Source organism: Embiotoca jacksoni, unplaced genomic scaffold (genome assembly GCF_022577435.1).
Source record: "Embiotoca jacksoni isolate LCO1_2020_lvr unplaced genomic scaffold, fEmbJac1.0.p SCAF_16, whole genome shotgun sequence".
Taxonomy (NCBI): Eukaryota; Metazoa; Chordata; class Actinopteri; family Embiotocidae; genus Embiotoca; species Embiotoca jacksoni.
Genome location: NW_027185296.1, coordinates 5144415 through 5164812, shown reverse-complemented (window position 1 = coordinate 5164812; position 20398 = coordinate 5144415). Strand labels below are relative to the sequence as shown.

Genomic DNA, 20398 nt, shown 5'->3' with positions numbered 1-20398 from the left:
TGGAAGCTGAATTGTTTGCTTCTCACAGGAAGATACAGATGAAGGTCTCATACTCTGGCAATTTTTATGCAATTTTTCTCAACTTAGTTTAAAGGCTTTTACCTTAGCTTAAGGTTTTTACACAATATTTCAAATTATTTTCTCAACGCCTCCCCTCTTGCTCTTCTTTGCTGTCTTTTCTTATCTCATCTTCCTCTCCGTACCTATCACCCTCCTTCTCTTCTCCTTTCTCATGTTCTCCTGGCAAGCCATCCCAACAGATGTGGCAGCTTATGTGGCACTAACAGGCCTGAAGCGGAGGGCTGCCTGTGCCCGTTCAGCCTGATTACAAGTCACCTCTGTGTTCATAAACAGACAAATACCACCATCAATTTGACAGCACGGTACAGACTGAGAGGGTGAGGGAGCGGGAGAGGCGAGAAAATCAGATAGATGGAGACAGACGAACGCAGAGTTTGGTGTCATTTACTCTCATCCATGAGGCAGGTCATGCCATCTGCCATGTTCTGTCACTGCTACATCATTAGAGGGTCACTGACCACGAGCCCTGCTGACCTGAATTGGCTTCTCTAACTAATGAAATATTGGTCAGAGTTTTACATTGTGTAAGTGATATTATGGGGAATTTTTCTCATCTTTTTCTGAGTGAAACTTTAATTTCCACTATTCACATCTAGGTGGCTACACGGGAATAGATTAACACTTTGCTCAAAGGCACTTCACCTGACTTTTTAAAGAAAAAAAAAAAAAAAAGGTTTTCACGCTTGCTTTGGAAATGAACATTTGCTAAACTCCTGTCCTCAACAGCAGTTATCCAGTAATGACTGAGCAGGTGTAAGTAGGCAGGCACGCCTGTCGAGTTCTGGATTTCTCTACACGTCATATTAACAAGTCATGGGTCTGTAAGAGATTACTCCATATAAAAGGAGATGCATTGGTAGTTTCTTATGGTAAAGTAAGGTACCTTATCTTACGAAGTAACTACCTACAGTAATGTTAACCAACTAGCCCAGCGTTGCTTTCATCGCCTGCAACATTTAATTTATTTTGTCAGTTTGTCTTGGAAGTTTGATCAGAGTGAATAGGCTAATTATAGAAGGGAAACTGCAGCCAAACTCGTCAACAGAGATAACACTACAGTCACTAAACACACTAACTGGTCTTCATCCTAAAAGGCTTTTCTTGTGTTACATTTAAAGTGAGACATGCTGTTAAAAAAAAAAGAGCAAGAAAGCATAAATGTAGCCAAAAAACCTTGCACATGAAGTATGTACTGTGAAGCAGCTGAATGGGGTTTTGTTAAAAGGAAATAATCACGCTCATCATGCTATTTACAATCAGTTAACTTGCTCAATACAGTTACTGCATTACAAGAAAAAAATGTCTGTATCCACACATCTTCCATATGGTTCATCAACTGCTGAGGAGCTGACAGTTTCCTTTGGACATTTACTGTTAGCCTTAGCCTTAATTGTCTTGTGCTATATCATGTATAACCACCTAATGTGTGTTTAGGTTTCTTTGCATGCTTCTCCTTTTTGAATGAATCAGCTGTAAATATGAACAAAAAGCCAATGTCATTGTCAAGAGAAACCCACTGTTGTTTACCTTTGTGTGTAATCAAGGATCCATTGTTGTGAAGATTATACTAGTCACATTAAAGTCACTGTGTGGCTCTATAGGTTTCACTCCAATGAGGATTGATGCATCCTAATTGGTGTAGACATCAGATTATTTTGAAACTATTGGAGCAGCCTTGAAACAATCGGCATTGTACACCATATACTGCATGTTGTGAACCTAAAGTTTACCACCTCTGCCATTGTTGGAACTACTTCAGCGTCATCACCTTTAGGCACCCCCAGTGGTAGCTGATTGATCCGCCCCACAGGGTGGCTGAGTTAACTTGAACGCGAACAGGGTTTCCGGACTTAAATCACAACAAACATTGAAGTGGTGAGTAATAGTCAGGCGGAGCTAGACCATATGTAGCATACAAAAACAGAAATATTGACAGGCGTAGCAACAGTAACTCAGTAACTAAGGGGGCGGGGTAGAAACAAATGATCAATTGGCTTCCATCCAACCACAGGCCTGTCTTTCCAAAGGGACATTGCTGCCCACTTCAAAGCCCAGTTGGATCTTGCAGAAACCACTTACACTCCTCCCGTAGGTATTATATGTTTAATGTTGTGTAATATGCAATTATGGGTATAGTATGCTTAACTTTTTTTCTCCTGAACAAGCAGCAGCTCCCCTTCTTCTTAAAAGGTATGCTGCTGATGCCAAGAGCTTTATTCAGGAGCTTGTAATCCTGCTTCAATCAGCTCCTTTTCCTTTCCGTGTAAAGATAAGCCCAGCATTTACGGCCCTCGACGCACCCCCACACCCCGCTCTAATTAATATGCAGCAGATAAGTACTTGTCTGACAAAATTCATTCGTTTGACCTTTCTAGGTTTTACACTAAACTGTTTGCAGCTGCTGCAAGTTCACCACAAGTTTAGAGTTCCCTGGAGTTTCTGCAGCAAGATGGGGCTTTTGTTTCTCTCTGAGAGGTTTAATTTGGACACTCTCTCCCGCTCTGTTTCTCACTCTCTCAAATTGTCTTCTGACTTTCATTCAGCAGTCTCTGTTTCTTAATTGCCCTTAATTGCTTAATTACAATTTCAAATGAACAATTCTGGAGGTCGGAGCGGGTTGTTAATTGAAGCATCAATCACAGTGGTGGGGCCTTCAGAACCGTCTCAGTTTGATTGACAGGGCATTAACTGAGCATTGTAGTAAGCTTGGACATGACATTGTAGAGGCTCCACGGCTGTTACTGCCACTCCTCTAGTGTCCTTCATATGATGCTGTGAAGGAGACCCTCTGGTTTAGGATCAGGACAGTAACAAACTTGAAGTGAATGTGGTTTGTATCTAACTCACAACAAAGAAGAGGGTTTTCAGGCCTTAATCTCTTCTCGCACATGTTCTCTGTATTTGAGTGGGTTTCTACTTAATAATGTTCTTCCTCACTTTATGAATACATGTTTAAGTCAAGTGTCTCCGCTACTTACACTATGAATTGGTGGAGATGCCCGTTTTCATAAAACATTGGCCAGATGTATCTGGAAACCCCAAACCATGCACTTCATGTATTCTTGGTCTCGGGCTGATTTTGGGGTTTAGGCTAAGCTCATTAATATTTTGGATTTTGTCATAAAAATGACCTTTTATTAGTTGATTATAAAAGTAGTCACCTGTTATTGTTACTTTCTGACTTAAACAATAATTAGATTACGATTATTGTTTATTCTAATCTAACAACTAATCTGTTGTTAGTTTCAGCTCTATTTCCATGTTGGTGTGAAAGAAATCGATCAATCCTGACCTTAACCTCATCAAACATTGCTCAAAATCAGCTGTCTGGATGTCCAACATTCACACTGTATGTAATCATTTTCATTTGTCCCCACACTTTGGTCAGTGTCTGCAGCTTCTTCTGGTCTTTTCTGATTCTGAGTAACTAGTTAAACACTCAGTTGCCCTGAATTTGCAGGCACTTTATTCACCTCAGTCACTCACAGGGAGCATGTAACAGCCAGTTAACCTACTCGCTCCACCCAGTCTGCCACTTTTGATCACCTGCTAGTCCACCCTCCTCCAATCCAGCCACCTCTATCTCCTCCTCCTTTTATCCTTCCTCCTCCCACCCTCTACCCTCGCCACAGGGGGGAGACCCAGGTGATTATTAGGCTGGTTTCCCCTGTCTAGACCCTGGCGGTTGTCCCTCCCTCTGCCCTCCCTCCTCCCTCAGCCTAATAGACCTGGATGTACTTCTCTCCTTACCTCCCTCTCTTTCTATACTGCCCCATCTCCCTCCCTGTTCTCTCTCTTTCTCTTCACCCCTCCCCTTTTATTTTCATTCTTAAATTAACTTTCCCCTTTACAGTATGTCTCACTATTATATTTCTCCCTCTGTCTACCTCCCATCACTACCACTGCTCAGTTGGCTGCATTTAGTTGTTTTTTTTCCTCCTCTTGCTCTTTTTTTCTTCTGTTTTTCTGTTGTTTCTCCCACTCTCCCTATCTCCCTCCTTCCCTCCCATCCCTCTCCTTCTTCTCCCTTTCCCGCCCCACCTTCTCCTGCTGCTGTTCCTCTCCTCTGGGGCTCCATCCATCAGGTTGTCGGGGGCTGCTAGCGGCCGACTCCCAGCCACCATATTTCACCGCCAGCCAGCCAAGCAGCTGACAGCACAGCCACCGCCAGGAAATTGCTTTGGCTGTGAGCGGAATTTCAAACACGGGCACACTGCGTCGCCTGGGCCGCCCAAGCACTGCTTTCCTCTCTCTCTCCTCTCTCTCTCTCTCCTCTGCCAATCTCTCCACACACATCTCTATGTCTCTCTCTATCTCTCTCTCTGTCTTTCTCTCATTTTCTCCCTCTCTCTGTTTGTCTTTATGTACTTATTCTCTCCCTTTTTCTCAATTCGCACCCCCATCTCTATGGTTTTCTGTTTGCTCTTCCCTTTCCCTCTGTCTCATCACACTTACACACACACACACACACACACACACGCACACGCACACGCACACACATACACATACATGCTACCACAGCCATATGCATCGTCTTCTCTCTTTGTCTTTTGTCCTTCTTTGTTGTTCCCTCTCCTCCCTCCCTTCTTCTTCTCCCACTATCTCTCCCTCTCCCTTCTCCATCCTCTCATTCCTCTCCTCCTCTTTATGACCCACGGGGAACAAGGTGTGGTGCTGAATCTTTAATGAGTAGTGAGGGGAAGGCGATAAAGTGGCAGGAGAAGAAGAGTGGAAGGATAAAACCAGGAGAAGGGGAACAAAGTAATGAGATACAGAGAGGAGGCAAAGAGGAGGGATGCTGGTGGGTGTTGCTCCAGAGTTAAGGGTCAGAAGGTGTTTGTGTTGGGGCTTGTACACCTGCCCTTTTCAGAACCAGTTTAAGACTGTTGAAGTTCGGATGTGTTTTCACAGCCAGGTCTTCACACCATTTCTTGTTAAGGTGTGGGGTTGGGTTTATAATACATTAGTTTGGATATTGAACTCTTAGTTAGCCATTACTTAAACATACATTGTATAGTGAATCTATACTATAGGGAATTGTATCATGAATGGGAACTACTACAAAAGCACGACTGTGTTTAAATGATTATATTCGATTACTCATTGTTTAATCGTGCAGTCTGTTGAACTTTACTGACAGAGATGCAACAACTTGACAATAAGCCCTCCCCTAAAAATAATGATACTGTCCCTATAATACGTAAAATGTAACAAATTAATCTCTTGAACTGAGTCCAAAGCTGTGGCAGATGACTGCACTGTTTTGGCAAACAATATTCACAAAATTAGTTTGCTTTTTAATATCTTAATAACTTCAAATGACACAAGACAGACAAACTACAATTGAATTACAAAAGCGGACAACAGTGGTTTAAATTAAAATTTCAAGAAGTAAAACTAAAATCCTGATCCAATAATCTCACACTTTTTGTTCACTGGAACTGTCTCACCACGGTTCTCAGTTTGTTTTACTTTTTCAACTATGAGTAGCTTTCTATTTCTTTTGTACGATGTATTGTGTGACAATGATGTCCATCAATAGCACATTCACAAATAAAAATAAATGTAGTCATCTTTCATTCTGATCATTTTGATTGTCGCTAAATTTGTCACTTCTCCAGTTGAATTAGTGCTATCAAAGACTTAAAACCAAGGGCACCGGGTGCTGAACTTTACTCTTGTTGGTGATCCAATAACATGCTTTTGGCCCATTTTTACTTTTACATCAGCTCCCCTTCGCTGCATTTTTGTTACTATCTTAAATCTATCTTTGGAAAATAGTTGTTCTTCCAGCACGTTTCTAATGTCAGCAGTTGTCCAATATTGAACTTTATGAACATTAAATAAATGGCTGAAACTGGTGCTTTTGTGTTTTAGCCACATTGTGTTTTGCATCTTGTTTTGTTAGAGTAAGGGTTACAGCTAGAAGTTAGAGAATGCTCATATGTCATTTATTTGTATCAGAGGATAAAAGTCTGTGTGTGTGTGTGTGTGTGTGTGTGTGTGTGTGTGTGTGTGTGTGTGTGTGTGTGTGTGTGTGTGTGTGTGTGTGTGTGTGTGTGTGTGTGTGTGTGTGTGTTTGCAGACTGAGGGATAACAGTCAAGCAAGAGAATCCATTTTACACAGAGTATACTAGAGAGAAAAGACATTACACGCTCATGAAGTCAATAATAACCTGATAAATAAGTTTGGTGGATGTGATGAAGCAGGGACGTCTACAAGAGAGAGAGAGAGAGAGAGTGTGTGTGTGTGTGTGTGTGTGTGTGTGTGTGTGTGCGTGTGCGTGTATTCACACCGTATTCCTCTCAGCTCACCAGTCCATGTATGCAGTGAAGGTTTACCCTTCAGAAGGACAGCCTGATTGAAGTTATGTGTGGGTGGTTGACTCCTTTCAGGTATAAGAGCGTAGTCTCAGTCCGCTGTGTCTGGAGGGTTCGTAGTCGTCCCATGGGTGAAAGCCTCTCCCCAGCGCAGTCTCCCCAGAGCCAAGAAAAGCCTTTTCTTACTCCCAGCGGAGAATCTCCAGTGTGGACTATTACTCACTGACAGAAAAATATCCCAACTAACCTGCTGCTTTTTATCTTCTGTCTGTTTCTCTGTCCCTCTTTTCTCTTTCTCTTTTCCTCCATCAGACGGTTAGTTTGGAGTTCTACATTGACGTGCATGCCCACTCCACCATGCTGAATGGCTTCATGTACGGCAATGTTTTTGAGGACGAGGAGCGCGTCCAGAGACAGGCTGTCTTCCCCCGACTGCTGTGCCAAAATGCACCAGACTTCTCCTTTGTAAGTCACATAAACAGACACACACAGACACCAGAGGGGTGGGCTCAGGACCAGAATTTTACCAGCTTCGGTCTTGGGGTTAGCTCGGAAAGAGAACATGAAACAGTGTTATCTCTGCAAATACTGGCGATGTGGTGTTCAGGGAGACACTTAATTGCCAACTGCTGCTCTTTTAGTGGCAGACAGTTGAGGACCTAGATTACACTGGGCACCTCCCAGGGGTAAAGGCACGCATCTGAGGGAGGATGGTGATTTTAAGAAGACACCTGCGCTGTTGGTTTTAGGTCAGAAGTAAACAAACACAGACTACATGCATGCATGAATTAGCAGAAGGTTATGCACCTGGCAGACACAAGTTAAAATGTAAGCACACGCACGCACACACGCACGCGCACACACACACACACACACACACACACACACACACACACACACACACACACACACACACCCACCATGTGTTACAAAATGAGGAGATAGGTGTTCAGAAGAAAGGAGCACAAAGGACGAGATGGTGAAACTTTGTCAACACATTTGGGAAAAAAAACAAGTAGCATGATATAAAATAATTGAAATATACGCTCATGGATTTCAAATCTAGAACATACAGTTGTTGTGGCGATTTGTCCTCAGACTTAACAACAACAACAACAACAACAAAATCTAAGCTCAAATTGAAACTGCCACTGAGGCACAAAGTCCAATGTCCAGGCAAGCATAACGTTTCATAAGGTTTCTGCAACCAAACAAACAAAATGCCATGCCTCTCTTGCCCTGGTAAAAAGAATAAACTCTTCCTGGTGCCTGCCCATGCTATACCTACACATATGTAGATTCACCTGATGTGCCCGTGTTACCCAGAGCCTTCAAAATAAAAGCATTGACAATTATTCAAATTATTTAAAGTAATGGTATTAATAATGTAGTCAACAAATTAATCTATATTCCTCAAACTAAACAGCAACAAAATGAATATATAAGGGTTTAATTCCTAAACACAACTTATAGCTCCAATACTATAGCAGATAGCTCCAACAACAGTATTTTGATAACATATGAATTATGTAAAAAGAATACAACTGGAATTCTTTATTAGGTGTGCAACATTTTGGTGTTCCAAAACCGGAGCAGTGGTGGCAGAAGTCCTAAAGAAGCACAAATATGAGTTGAAATTATGTATGACAATCTACACGATCCCCTCAAAAATATGTTATGAAGTCGGCTGCAAATATCTAGTCTTAATGAGAATATGAATTTTGTGAAATTTATGTGAAATTGCAGATACATATTAATAGAAATGTGCACTTGTCTGGTATGAACAGAAGTGGAAGGTCATGACTAAGCACAGGACTGTAAAAGTAGGCCAGGATATTCTGTATAATTGATGCAGGTGTTCTGTTAAAGAACCCTCTGTGGTGGCTGAAGCTGGTTTTATTTGGACAAGAAGGATTGTGTAAACTGACGGGGGTGAGGAGAGGAAAACAAAGTAGAAATTTAAAGTATTGGAAATGAATGGGGGACAGAAGCAAAGGACAAGAGAGCATGCGGTAGGAATTATCCATTCAGTGACTACGACGCTCCTCCACATAGCCACACATGCGTAACCTAACAAACACCTTTTCATGCCGATACATTATCCACCAAACTGTTTCCTCTCGGTTCTGTGTCACATCCACTGACCTTCGTTTTCTCAGTGAGAGTGACATTTCATAGCAGAGCCACTTACACACATCATAAAGAATAATCTTTTTTGCCCATTGACTCTCAGCGCCAACCTGGACACAGAGAGAAGCCAACCAGGCAAATGTTCACCCACACATGTATGGAAATGTCACTTATTGTCAGTGTCTATACAGTGTGCTGTGTTACGAAGGATGAGTAAAGCGCTATTTCAAGAGAATTTCTCTCTCACTCTCTCTTTTTTTTCTCCGTATTGCTTGTGTGACAGCTGGCCCAGGGGTCATTTCCCTTACTGCGCTTTTGTCCCTCTGCCCATTCAGCACTACCTAAAGCCCAGTGCAGCAGGAGCAGCGGCAGCACAACACAATCATGGCGAACTCCCACTGGTGGCTGCCAAGTCTGCAAGGCAACTCTCAGTGCAGCAGAGTGGAGTGACAGTGAATGGAAACTTTTTCCACACTCTTCCCAAGACGGCATCATATTTATGTAGTATAGCTGACGCGCTCAAACCCAAAATAGATGTGATTTTTTTTTTTTCCAGCTTCATCTATTTAGAGCTGATCTTTGTAATGACATTGAATGGGTGTGTTCAAAAATAATCTACCCTCTATAAGTCACTGAGAAAGAAATCACTGGGCATAAATGCATTGTCACTCATGAGACATGATGGTCAAAACCTAAAATAAAGCTGGAACATCTTTGAAACTTTGGAGGGCTTTTAATTCAAAATGAGGGCTTTTAATTTACAATATATGCAGGAAGTACAGGGAAATAGGCAGCTAATGGGGAAACTTTATCACTCAGTTACAGATGCCTTATTTTTTACCCGTGGTATTCCTTGGCAGGTAGCATAAAGACGGTTTTTAGACCTGCCTGCTTTGGCTGAAAACAGTTCTGACGAGAGCGGTGAGAGCGAACCAAAATATAAAGTAGAACCAAAACATTGAGCTGAAAGAAGTTGTGGAGATTAGAGGAACTGCAGAGTTGGGTAATAATTATCTGTGGGTTCATCACTATGTGATTGATTGATTGATTGATTGATTGATTGATTGATTGATTGATTGATTGATTGATTGATTGATTGATTAATTAATTTCTATTATTGTGCCATGCATAAGCAATATTCCCAGGCCAAACAAGCTAACAGGACATCATTATTAACAAAATAAAAATAAAAAGTAACAACAAACCTTTTAAAACTTTCAAGAGATTCTGAACAAATAGACCCTGCTGATGTTTTTCCCAGGCTTTAGCAACAAAGTTAGCCAACAAATATTAAATCTAAATATCTGTTCCATCTTGTCTTCATCCGTGCACCAGAACATTTCTGGATTTTGAACATATATTTTATTTGACATAGATATTCTTCACTTATAATAAGGACAATACAAAAGGAAACATGTAAGTGACACCACATTACAGTACAGATAGTAACCTGGTTTGTTCTGTCATCATTATAAAACTGTTAACTGTATCTGATTGGTCTCATAGACTGTTTATTACTCTTTATTGCTAAAACATAAGTGTGTTCTCATGTATGCAATACCTGTGTAATTCATAGATGACACCTCACCATCTCTTATTTTGAAGAGATTGACCACAAGAGCACTCTCAGGTCTTTGCAGATTTGTCCAACCCATTAGTTGCTGTGTGATCCTAAAGAAGTTGGCAGTCCCTGAATAATAATTTGTCATTCAGGTTTTAAAGGCCAAAACATTTTGCATTGAAAAATATAAGTTGGGAAACTTTGGCCACCCGCTGTTACATTTTGAAAAGTAAACGCAACAGTTTCCATAGGATCTATAGAGGTATTTATGTTTCTGTGTTGTAAATGGAGTTAATGATCTCCAAATTCCAGTTTCTTCCTCAAAAATGGTTTGACAGGGTGGAAGTTTGATGACACAAGAACTTGAGGCTAAATCCTCCAAAGTGTCTTCATCTATTTACGTCAATATCTCACACGTAGTTTGTTTTTCCGTGGGTTTCTCCAGTCCAACACTTCCTTTAACCGCGATGTGGTAAAGGCCGGCACCGGAAGACGTTTCCTCGGAGGTCTCCTTGATGACACATCCTACTGCTACACTCTGGAGGTTTCCTTCTACAGCTACATGACAGCTGGCAGCACCGCTCCTGTGCCCTACACTGAGGAGACATGTATCCTTCACCATGTGTGATCTCTCTGTGTGGAAGGAAAAGATTTGGTTCAAAGTGGAGAGAGGAGCAGAAATGTTCTCTTTTATTTTCTCATCTCGCACACAAAAACCCACAAACACACTCACGCTGTCCCTGCAGCAACAATCTCCCACTGAAATCAAGCCAACTGATCTTGTAATCACTGGACTCATTATTTTAATGTGTTCCTCGTTGTGTGAGTGTGTGCATGTGTGTGTGAGAATGTGTTTGTGTGTCAGGTCATGTGTACTCACTAGAAAAGCATGTTGCTCTTTTGTTGCCTCTTGTTGCGACAGATGTGCAGTGACAGAATAGGGATGTGATAGCTGCGTCTATTGATTTCATTTACAAAGGAGAGAGGAGAAAGGGGCTTGTGTTGGCATATGTAGTGCTGTGTGTGCGCTCAGTTGAAGCTTTGATTGCGATAAACAATGGAACAATGGAACAAACAAGATCCCCGTCAACTACAAGCATGCACACACACACACACACACACACACACACACACACACACACACACACACACATAGGAGCACGCATATTCCTTCATCACGGAAAGTGAAGTTCACAGGTACCTTAATGGAGGCAGATGGGAGGCAGTTTTCCTTCGACTGACCTTCTCAGGGCTGAAGAGCTCCTGAGAGCTGGCCGATGGCGGTCTGATCTTACCGATAGAGTGAGTGAGAAGAGGGAGGAAGAGAGATTTAGAGAGAGCGATAAGGACCCTACATATGAAAAGTATGTGCTTCCCTACACATACACTGTAGGTGGAGGGGCGGCTGAATATAGACGTAGCCCTAGTGCCCTCTAGTGCCTGGAGCTGCAACTATCTGCTTTGCAATAGAAGAGGCGAGTCATGATTCAAAAGTTTGTGATAATATGATCAATTCTACATATGGACCACTGGAAATCTTTATGATAGATTATAATTCCATGACAGACTAACATATAGAGGACAAGTCTGCTCTTCCTCACAGGCATGAGTTAGTCTGTACGATGATGATGTGGTGTGTGTTTTCCACTCGCTCTCATCACTTTAATGCTTCTCAGAAACATCTGAGGTCTGTGTATTACAAGTGTGATGCTCAGATGAAAGTAAAAACATGTGCATGCACACAGTGCACCACCACATCCACAAACTAATAGTAAGTGTTACATTGAAGGGACAAATGTCTGACTGTTATGCTGAACAAACAGCACATAACATATCCCACTCCGTGTTTTCAGTAAAAGTGGTGACAGTGGGTTTGGAGGAAGATAAGAGATACAAAGGGATCCAGGTTCCTGTTTATGTGTGTATGTGTGTGTGTGTGTGTGTGTGTGTGTGTGTGTGTGTGTGTGTGTGTGTGTGTGTGTGTGTGTGTGTGCACATTTCCTCTGAAGGTCAAACTATGAGAGAACTCGGGGTCTGGTAGGAAGACTTCTTTTTTGTTTTCCAGGAGTGTGTATGTGTGTTAAGCTGCAAGAAGGGAGGGGTCCAAGAAGGAGGAGGAGCTCCGCAGCGTGGGCAGGCAGTGCAGGGACCTGGTGTAGACTGGAGATTGGGGTCAGGCAGGTTGAAAGAGCCGACCATGTCACTTTTTACGCCCCGGCAGTCAGCTCGATGGCGCATGCAAATCATCAACAGAGACCGTTAGCATCCACATCACCCACCTCATCCACCCTCAACCCCTCCTCTTCCGCTTCTCTCACCTGATGCGCACACACACACACAAACTAATACTTGACAAATAAACCTGGACCTTTAACTCCTACTTAACCCTTTCCTGACTCTCCTTCTTCTCCACTGCTGCGACTTGTAGCCACCACGACTGAAATCTTAACCTCTCTCACAGCTGAGACTTTTGACACAGTTTGATGGTGCTTGTAAAAATGGAGTACAGCAATGTGCGTGTGTGTTTTGATTTCTCCTCTCCTCTTGTGTCCTCCTCTCTCCTTTATTCTGTCCTTTCCTCTCATCTCGTCACCCAGAACATAACAGCTCATTATATCATCTAGTCAAGCTGAGAATCCTCTTCTCTGAAACAGCAGGGACAACCTCTATTGTGTGTCTGTCTTCTCTTTGTCCTCTAATCATTTAACACCTGTGTGTGTGTGTGTGTGTGTGTGTGTGTGTGTGTGTGTGTGTGTGTGTGTGTGTGTGTGTGTGTGTGTGTGTGTGTGTGTGTGTGTGTGTGTGTGTGTGTGTGTGTGTGTGCAGAGTTCTGTACTTAAAGTTATTCCCAGCAAGGTAAATTCCCATGTCACTCATGTCCCACCTCCCTGTACTGGATTTAAACATTTCAGCCTGTTTTTTTTCTTCCTGTTTTCTCTACTTTCATAGTGAGGCAGCACTTTTTGACGGACCTTCAAGTCCAGACTGAGAACTGGAGAGTGGAATGGATCAAGGTTGAGAGAATCTGGGATCTTGTTCAAAACACAGCTTGACGCTTTCAGTGCGAGTGTGTGTTGTGTGAGTGTGCATGAAACTTCACGTGTGTGTGTGTGTGTGTGTGTGTGTGTGTGTGTGTGTGTGTGTGTGTGTGTGTGTGTGTGGGTACAGTATGTGTACTTTTATGTGAGCCTTAGGGGCCTACTTAACCAGTGTGTAAGAGTGTGTGTGTTCTTTTTTGTATTTTGAGAGACAGTGATCTCTGTGACTTTGAAGTATTATTGAAAAACTTCATTCAGGATTCAGGATTCAGGATTGGAAGGCTTTTCTCATGTTTTTCCTGCATTGAGTTGAGCAGTTGCTTCTTCTGTCATATTACAAATGTGCAGATTTTAAATTTCGTCCTTGTGCTGAATTTCTTGCTGGATTCCTGTGAATTTGTTGATTTCCTTCAGTGGAGACAGACATGCAAAGGAAATTGAGGTCTTCACATGAAAGGTGATCACCCATGATATAATCAAGTGCGACTGTTTTGGGTTACTCATCAGGTTGTGTGACATCAGCAGATGTGCAGATGCAGATACAGCATGGATTGACAGCAGGGCAGCTGACTCTGACTGGTCCAAATGGTGCATGTGCACACACACATACAGTACATACTTCTCATTCGCCCTATGTGTGTGACGTCTGTGCTCCAAAGCAGCAACTCTCGACGTGCACCTCACCACAATGAATACCTAAGCTACCAATTGATGCATGAGTGAACCTGACACCCAATGGACAGGCTGTGACAAGTATGCAAATGATATAGCTTGGAGGCAAATATGCTTCACTACCACACATCATACACATCATATCACACAGACATGCACAAATGGATAGGTGCTCACATATGCAAGCAAGCACACACAGAGACACTCAGATTTATACACAGTTGATTGCACAAATATTGTTGCCATGCTCAGATGAACATGTGTCCTCACATGAGCACTCACAGAGATGCACAAACACACATGCACACCTCCGGTTGTGTTGTGGTAGTTTTTTTTGCAAATGCTGATAAGGCTTGTGTCCATGGAAAGTTGGAGAAAGTTTGGGAACATCATTTGTACTACAGAAGGCTACATTTTCTGGAGAAAATGTAAGTCGTGCTGAAGATGTGCAGTTGAAACATCTGAAATTGTTTGAATGCTGAGAGAAGTTGAAGTGGCAGTCAGAATACAAGTTGTGAAAGAAGTTGAAATGGCAGCTAAAAGTAATAAAAGAAGTTCAAGCCCTCAGAGGAATTGAAATGATCAAAGTGTGACTGAGCTTGAGGAGTCAGCTGAGGGGCAATTATTTAAAGTATAAACTCTGTTTATAGGTGAAAGTAGTGGAAGTGTCAGTCGTACAGTAAAAGCTGAAAACCAGTGAAAAGTGTTTTTAAGGCATTTTATGTGTAACCAATAAGAGCTGTTGAAGAGCAAGAAAAAGAAGTTCAATTGTTTTAAAATAAACAGAAAGATGCCAAACTATAAAATCCAAAGCAAATCACAGATAACACTGGGCAACACAATTTAAAATGGTCATTGTCCCACAAACTAAGGTAGTCAGACTTCAAATCTGTTTATAGAATATATTCTATCAGCCAGGCTTTTTTAAGTGTCAGACTGTATATTATTTATTCTAGTTAAACTGTTGTCACACTTAAATATGTACACACTAAAACTGAAATGTACAAGTGAATGTTTTTACCTATATCTGGCCTCAGAAACATCTCTCTTCAGTTCCCATCAATAGTCTGCCTACATAGAGGGGCTCCACCTTCATTTGTACCGCTTGCAACAACAAAATTAAAAAAATAATGAAATTCCAAAAACATATTTGGATTCAGTGTGCAAGAATACATAAAGTAACAAACAGGTTATTATTTTTGAATGGGACAAAAGCTTTGTTAACCAGTGTTATCCATTGTGGTGCAAATCCTTTAAAGCATATTCTCTGTATTTGTTTAATGAAGTTACTATTTTCAGTTCATTTTTATTTATTGTCTCTTCTGTCATCAGATTGTAAGGTTATAAAAATGAATATGTATAGGATTGATGACAGCAATAAGAAAGAACATATAGACAGAGTTGAAGCTATAAACCACAAGTACCCAGATGAGACGTATGGTTATACTTTTACTCTTTTTGTTTCACAGTTCCTTTCTTTCTCGAACTTTTACAAACAAAGCACAATGTTTCCTAACCTACAAAGAAGCAGAATTCTCGTAAATAAATATAATAACTAGCTTACAAAAATAGTATCTATATCCTGTTTTTAGAGCTGTGTTGTTCTGAGGATATTGCTGTTAATGTATACTGTAGGAAAACAGAAGCCTTTGTTATAACATTTTTATTTTATTAGTCAAGTTTCAGAGCCTGTCTCCTTGGCAGGGATGGTTCCTCCTGTCAGGGATTTAAATCAGCTCCTGTTTGTCCCTTTGGGCAGCTGGACGTGAGGTCTTTCAGTCTGTTGATTTGCTATTGGGGACAAAAATGTCCCTTTCTGTATTGCTGTTGTTGACCAGGCCCTTAATTAGCATTGATAATTAGTTCTCTACGTGTCAGTGCAGTGACAGCACCTGTCAGTGGCCCGTATTGATGGCTTGAATGTCCCCTTGCTTGTCTCCTTGTTAATTCCCGTCCGATCTAGACAACATTCTCCACGTGTCTTGTTCATATTACCACTAGGGGCCTTGTTGTCTGTTCGTCACCTTGTCTGTCTGTCCGGCAGGACCAGGCACGAGAGACATGGCGGTGAAAGCCGCTAAATGTGGTGCTGACAGCAAACAGCTGCAGTAAACAAGTCATGATGCCCCCCAAACCCTTCGTCTCACGTGTCCCATATCTCATCAGCGTTTAAGCTGGCATGCCCTTGAGCCATGACAATGACCTGCTATTGATTAGACAACACTATTATGTGTACCAAGATGTTAAAGAACACACCACACACACCTCCGTGACAAGCAGGCAAGATGCTGACAGGCTGCATACGCACACCTCTTTGACCTACCTAATGATGGATTCTGATTACACAATGATAATGATAATGCTTTTACATTTGGTGATGTTGATGACACAATATTAACAATATTATCAATATTAGTCCTTGTGTTAGTTCATTAGAGACTGCCTAGATGTGGACTGAAGCAGCTTTTCTGAATATTTCCACCACCACCCACCGCTCTAATCCAAGCTACAGCCCGCCGACTGTTTCCTGGCTCACACACTCATCACTTCCTACTGCAGCAACAGCCTCATTCTAGACCCTACGGTTTCCCCCGGCAACGGGCCAGGCAACAGTCAGGGCATCCTCCGCGTCTCCGACCGCTCACCCAGTGAAAGAAGTTCTCCTTCAGAAGCTGACCGTCCATCACAAACCCTCCTGTAATGGACGGTGAGTCGTGACAAGCCAAGCTGAGAGGCCATCTGCGCACGGTGGGGTCTGGGAGATATTTTTGTCGCTGAGCGTGCCTGGCCAAAGAGCTCAGGACTGGCACCAAGCTCTGCTGATGACAGAGAACTGAGGAAAACACGCAAAAACTTTCCAGAGGTCAGAGGGAAGACTTCAAGGATACAAGGAGGGTGTATGTTTCCAGTGTACTTGTATATGCGAGTCCTCGACTATGTACACGTATCATCTCCGAACAGCAAACAGACTAATACCTACATACATCAAAATCATGTGCTATTTTTAGCCATGATAACAGCATGGCTGAAAGGAAGGGAATATTAGTCTGCTGGTTGATTGGCTGGTTGGTCCCCCACTTTGGTTCAGACTGAAATATCTGAACAACTATCACATGGATCTGTTTGAAATTTTGTGCAGCCTTTTATGGTTCCTACAGTGCTCCCTGAACTTCCACTCCAGTGGCATTAACAGATCAAACTATTCAGTTATCCTCTGACATATTTACGAGATGAACTGCTATGACTACATACAGAGTAAAATTATATTTACCCTTTAAGATAAATTGTAATAATTATGGTTACCTCTTAATCTTTCTTTAGTGCCATCATCAGGACAAATCAGGTCCGTGATACTTTGCCAATTAGCAAATTTTAGCTTTCTACAACATTAGCTGACTAAAATCAGATGCTGAATATAGTCAACATTACAGGTGCATTATCATTTAGCTCATATAGGACTTAGCTCAAAGCTGCTAGCATAGCTGTAGACTCTTTTGCTGTGTTCGAAATGGCATATTTACATAATAACACTCACAATTTTAAATGCATAAGTGCGTTCACACTGACAAGTATGGAAATATGCAGGGCACTATAAGTAAGTTGATGGCGTACTCAAAACAGTCCACAAATATCTACAAGTATGAAGCCAACAACTTAATGCATTTTCCAACTCCTGTTGCTGAACACTTCACAAACATGTTTATTTCTCACTAAGTACCACCATCCTGCTGTTGGATTAAAGCCATCAGTTTATTGTGTGCATTAAACAAATGGGCAAGAAAACAACATTCATTTCTGGGTAAAATACTCTAGGCCAGCAGATATGGTGTGCGATGTGAAACATTACTACCCCGTCAAGTACAACACAAGTATAACATGTAAGAGTACTATAGTGTACTAAGGGAAGTAACTAATTTGGAACACAGCATCAGTCTTGTTTAGAACTATTACACATTAAAATTTGCATAAAAAGCTCATTCAGAAGGACATAACCTTTTTTGTTCATCTGTAGTTTTACCTCAGCTTCATCAGTATCATCAGCTAGCAGTGTTTAATGAGACAGACTGCGGGACCCCTGCCGGCACACGCACACACGCAGCAAGTTTGGCCTGATGCAGGACTAACAGACAAACAGCCAGATGGGGTATAAACACAGAGTCTGGAGTCATGTGGAGAGTGTTGCCATCAGCCTGCCGGGTGAAGAATGAAGTCCTGTGTGGCCTCCGAACATACACATTAATACACCATCAAAGGCCAAGGTGACAGACTCACTACAGAGGCTTGCTTGCATATTTACAGGCCTAACCTGGTATACTGGTGTGTGTGTGTGTGTGTGTGTGTGTGTGTGTGTGTGTGTGTGTGTGTGTGTGTGTGTGTGTGTGTGTGTGTGTGTGTGTGTGTGCGGCGTGCGTGCGTGCGTGCGTGTGTGTGTTGCTCAAGGTATGACAAACAAAGCCAGAAGTGTATATGCCCAGACAGCCTGTTCTATCTTTTTAAAGACTTGTTTTTCACTTTTATAGCAATCATTATTTATGTATCATAGATCATTTTTATCATTACAAGAAATTGGAAAAGAAACATAAAAATGATCAAATCACCGCCTTTTTTTTTTATTATTTGTGTTTGTTACTACTACTAAATCGTTTCTCTGTATGGCAGTTGTTTCAATCACACTCTTGTGACAGATAGATAGTTCAGCAGATGACAGGTCGTATCTGGGTATCAACAAGGTAATGACAGGGGAAAGTGACAGATTATGTCTCTGTGCTGCTCTGTCATGCTCCAACCCAGTGAAGAATGGAAATAACTAAACATCAATGCCACAAGAGAGGGACAAACCTTTATGGATCCATTTGTTTTACGTTGGGATCTCCGTATATGAACAGTATGTATGGATGTCCCGTATAGATGGAGGATGGAGAAATGTCTGAAGGGACCGACAGATAGATTGGCAGCTCGTATTGATGTGGTGTTTTTCCAGTTCACTCACCCCAGTGACTAGATTTACTTCTGTTAGTAAAACTGTTCTTATTTAACTATATCCTCCCTCTTAGTGATTGGGAACATTGTTGGCATTCAGTGTTTCGCTATTTCTTCATTATCTGAACCTGATTGACATCATTACTTGCTTTGCTACCCTAATGATTACAGACCTAGCAACAGCACTCATAGACACGCAACGATTTTATAAAAGCAGTCAGGTTATTGATATTGTCCCTAATGTAGTGAGGGACAATTGGGCAGGAGGATGATGAGTGCACCCACCCCTGAATTTAAATAAGGCCTCGGTGTATAAGTAATTGCTTTTGTCTGATTCATATGAGCACCGTGCAGTTGGCTGACGTGAGTGAAATGCAGCTGATTTAGCCTTACTTACTTCAGCGGTGTGTTGTACTCGCACCTTGAGGATTTGCACTGCTCATTTCTCCAGGCGCTTGTCCCTAGTTATTTATTGTTCCTCCCTGAGTGTGTTGGCATTGACAGAGGGGACGCTTTTAAGTTGTTGTTTTTTTTCAATATTGCTTTATGCTACATGTGTCTCTCGTGGTGAGTCAGTGGTTTGAATGCATCATGCAAATATACATTTTGAAATGCCTTGAATCCTAATACATTGATGCCTTCTTCTTTCTACATTGTTGAATATTTTAGTATTTGGTTCCCGTTCTCTGCCACCCTGCTCTCTGGGAGCAGAAAAAAATAAATCAGCATACATCATCTTGTATTTTCTTTATCGTTCCCAAATAAATCTGATTCATAGACCTTTGTCACAACCAATATTTTGACTTGTCTTAGCAGTAAATGCACATATGGAGCTAAAACCATTAACCAGGGCTCCTTTGGCTGACCACTTGTGAGGAGCACCAAATGTAGTAAACACAACAACATATATTTTAAGTTTATATAGTTCAGAAGACGCAGAGCAACATGAGCCTTCATTTCCATTGTTTCTATCTTTCCATCTGATTAATGAAAAGTCCAGTATTCTCACTCATTTTTGGTCTCTTTATTTGCTAAAAGCCTGTTTATTATTCTTTTTCAAGCCGCTGTTATTGCTGGGCCGTTAGTGTACAGTCTGTTTATCAAAGCTTTTTAGGTAAAACAATTCCCTGTTAAGAGCAGTCAGAGAAGCCAGCAGTAAAATGATTGGTAATACAACCAAAACAATTAGCTCAAGGATGCTAAAATGCTTCATAGAGCTGAAGGGAACAGCAAAATTAGTTAATGATACTTTGTGGGTTTGTCACTATGAGTGACCCCTTTTACATCACACATAGTCATTTGACACTTTGTTGATTACAATAGTGATTTGTGCAGATTGATGTTACATTTTCCCCTTGTGTTGCTACTCTAATGGCTCTGTAACCACCAGTTTCAGACATGTTTTGATCAGTGTTACTGAGGCTCAGCCAAAGACAGTTTGCTTTAACTCTCCTTCTTCAGACATGAAGTTGGGCAGGAATGTGGCTCGAACTTACCTGGATTACTACAAACTCAACAACCTTATCAGGGACAACAGACTAACTCACATTCAAAGGTAAAACAGTATGGTATCAGGAATAAATAAATATGAAACTAAATCTGTTACTCAAATATC

The 20398-nt window shown here is 41.6% G+C and overlaps 1 protein-coding gene across 8 annotated transcripts in view; it reads left to right on the top strand.

The window, feature by feature from the left end:
- LOC138198793 (cytosolic carboxypeptidase 6-like) overlaps positions 1-20398 on the top strand; it is a 289794-nt gene that overhangs the window by 268307 nt on the left and 1089 nt on the right. For all 8 annotated transcript variants that reach the window (XM_069150427.1, XM_069150426.1, XM_069150425.1 and 5 more), the window contains 3 exons: positions 6715-6867; positions 10539-10701; positions 20245-20338. In XM_069150427.1, the coding sequence (XP_069006528.1) occupies positions 6715-6867; positions 10539-10701; positions 20245-20338 (410 nt within the window). The remainder of the gene's footprint in view (positions 1-6714; positions 6868-10538; positions 10702-20244; positions 20339-20398) is intronic.